This window comes from Penaeus monodon, chromosome 30 (assembly GCF_015228065.2).
Source record: "Penaeus monodon isolate SGIC_2016 chromosome 30, NSTDA_Pmon_1, whole genome shotgun sequence".
NCBI lineage: Eukaryota > Metazoa > Arthropoda > Malacostraca > Decapoda > Penaeidae > Penaeus > Penaeus monodon.
In genome coordinates, this window is record NC_051415.1 from 30,748,747 (window position 1) to 30,749,107 (window position 361).

The 361-nt window shown below is 37.4% G+C and overlaps 2 protein-coding genes across 2 annotated transcripts in view; one reads left to right on the top strand and one right to left on the bottom strand.

Annotated features, from left to right (window-relative positions):
- The window catches only part of LOC119592701 (cation diffusion facilitator family protein 1-like), a 24,219-nt gene that overhangs the window by 14,421 nt on the left and 9,437 nt on the right, over positions 1-361 (bottom strand). The window lies entirely within an intron of this gene.
- LOC119592401 (E3 ubiquitin-protein ligase TRIM50-like) overlaps positions 1-361 on the top strand; it is an 8,217-nt gene that overhangs the window by 1,461 nt on the left and 6,395 nt on the right. Inside the window, exon 3 of the mRNA XM_037941223.1 lies at positions 259-355. Coding sequence (XP_037797151.1) covers positions 259-355 — 97 coding nt within the window. The remainder of the gene's footprint in view (positions 1-258; positions 356-361) is intronic.

Here is a 361-nt window from a genome sequence, read left to right on the forward strand (position 1 = left end):
ACTCTATATGAATATCAGTAACACATGAATAGCATTAATTTATTCACTCTGTTCTTCCTCTCTTCTGCACAGTGTCAAGTACTGCCTGCATTTCGTTTTTTGCCGTTAGTTTCATTACTATACACACTTGACTGTTAAGGGCCTGAAACTCTGGCACTTAATGAACAATATTGCGTGAATAGTACGATCTACATTATACCAATTTAAACAATAATGCGAAAATCATGTAAAAGGAATAACATTTATTTTTTCTTTCAGGTGTAGATACCAAGATGTCGATCCTGATGAACTCCCGATCAATTTTAACGTCCAGTGTTTAGCGAGCTCAGACAGGCCGTTCCCAACGTGGACTAAGGTAAGG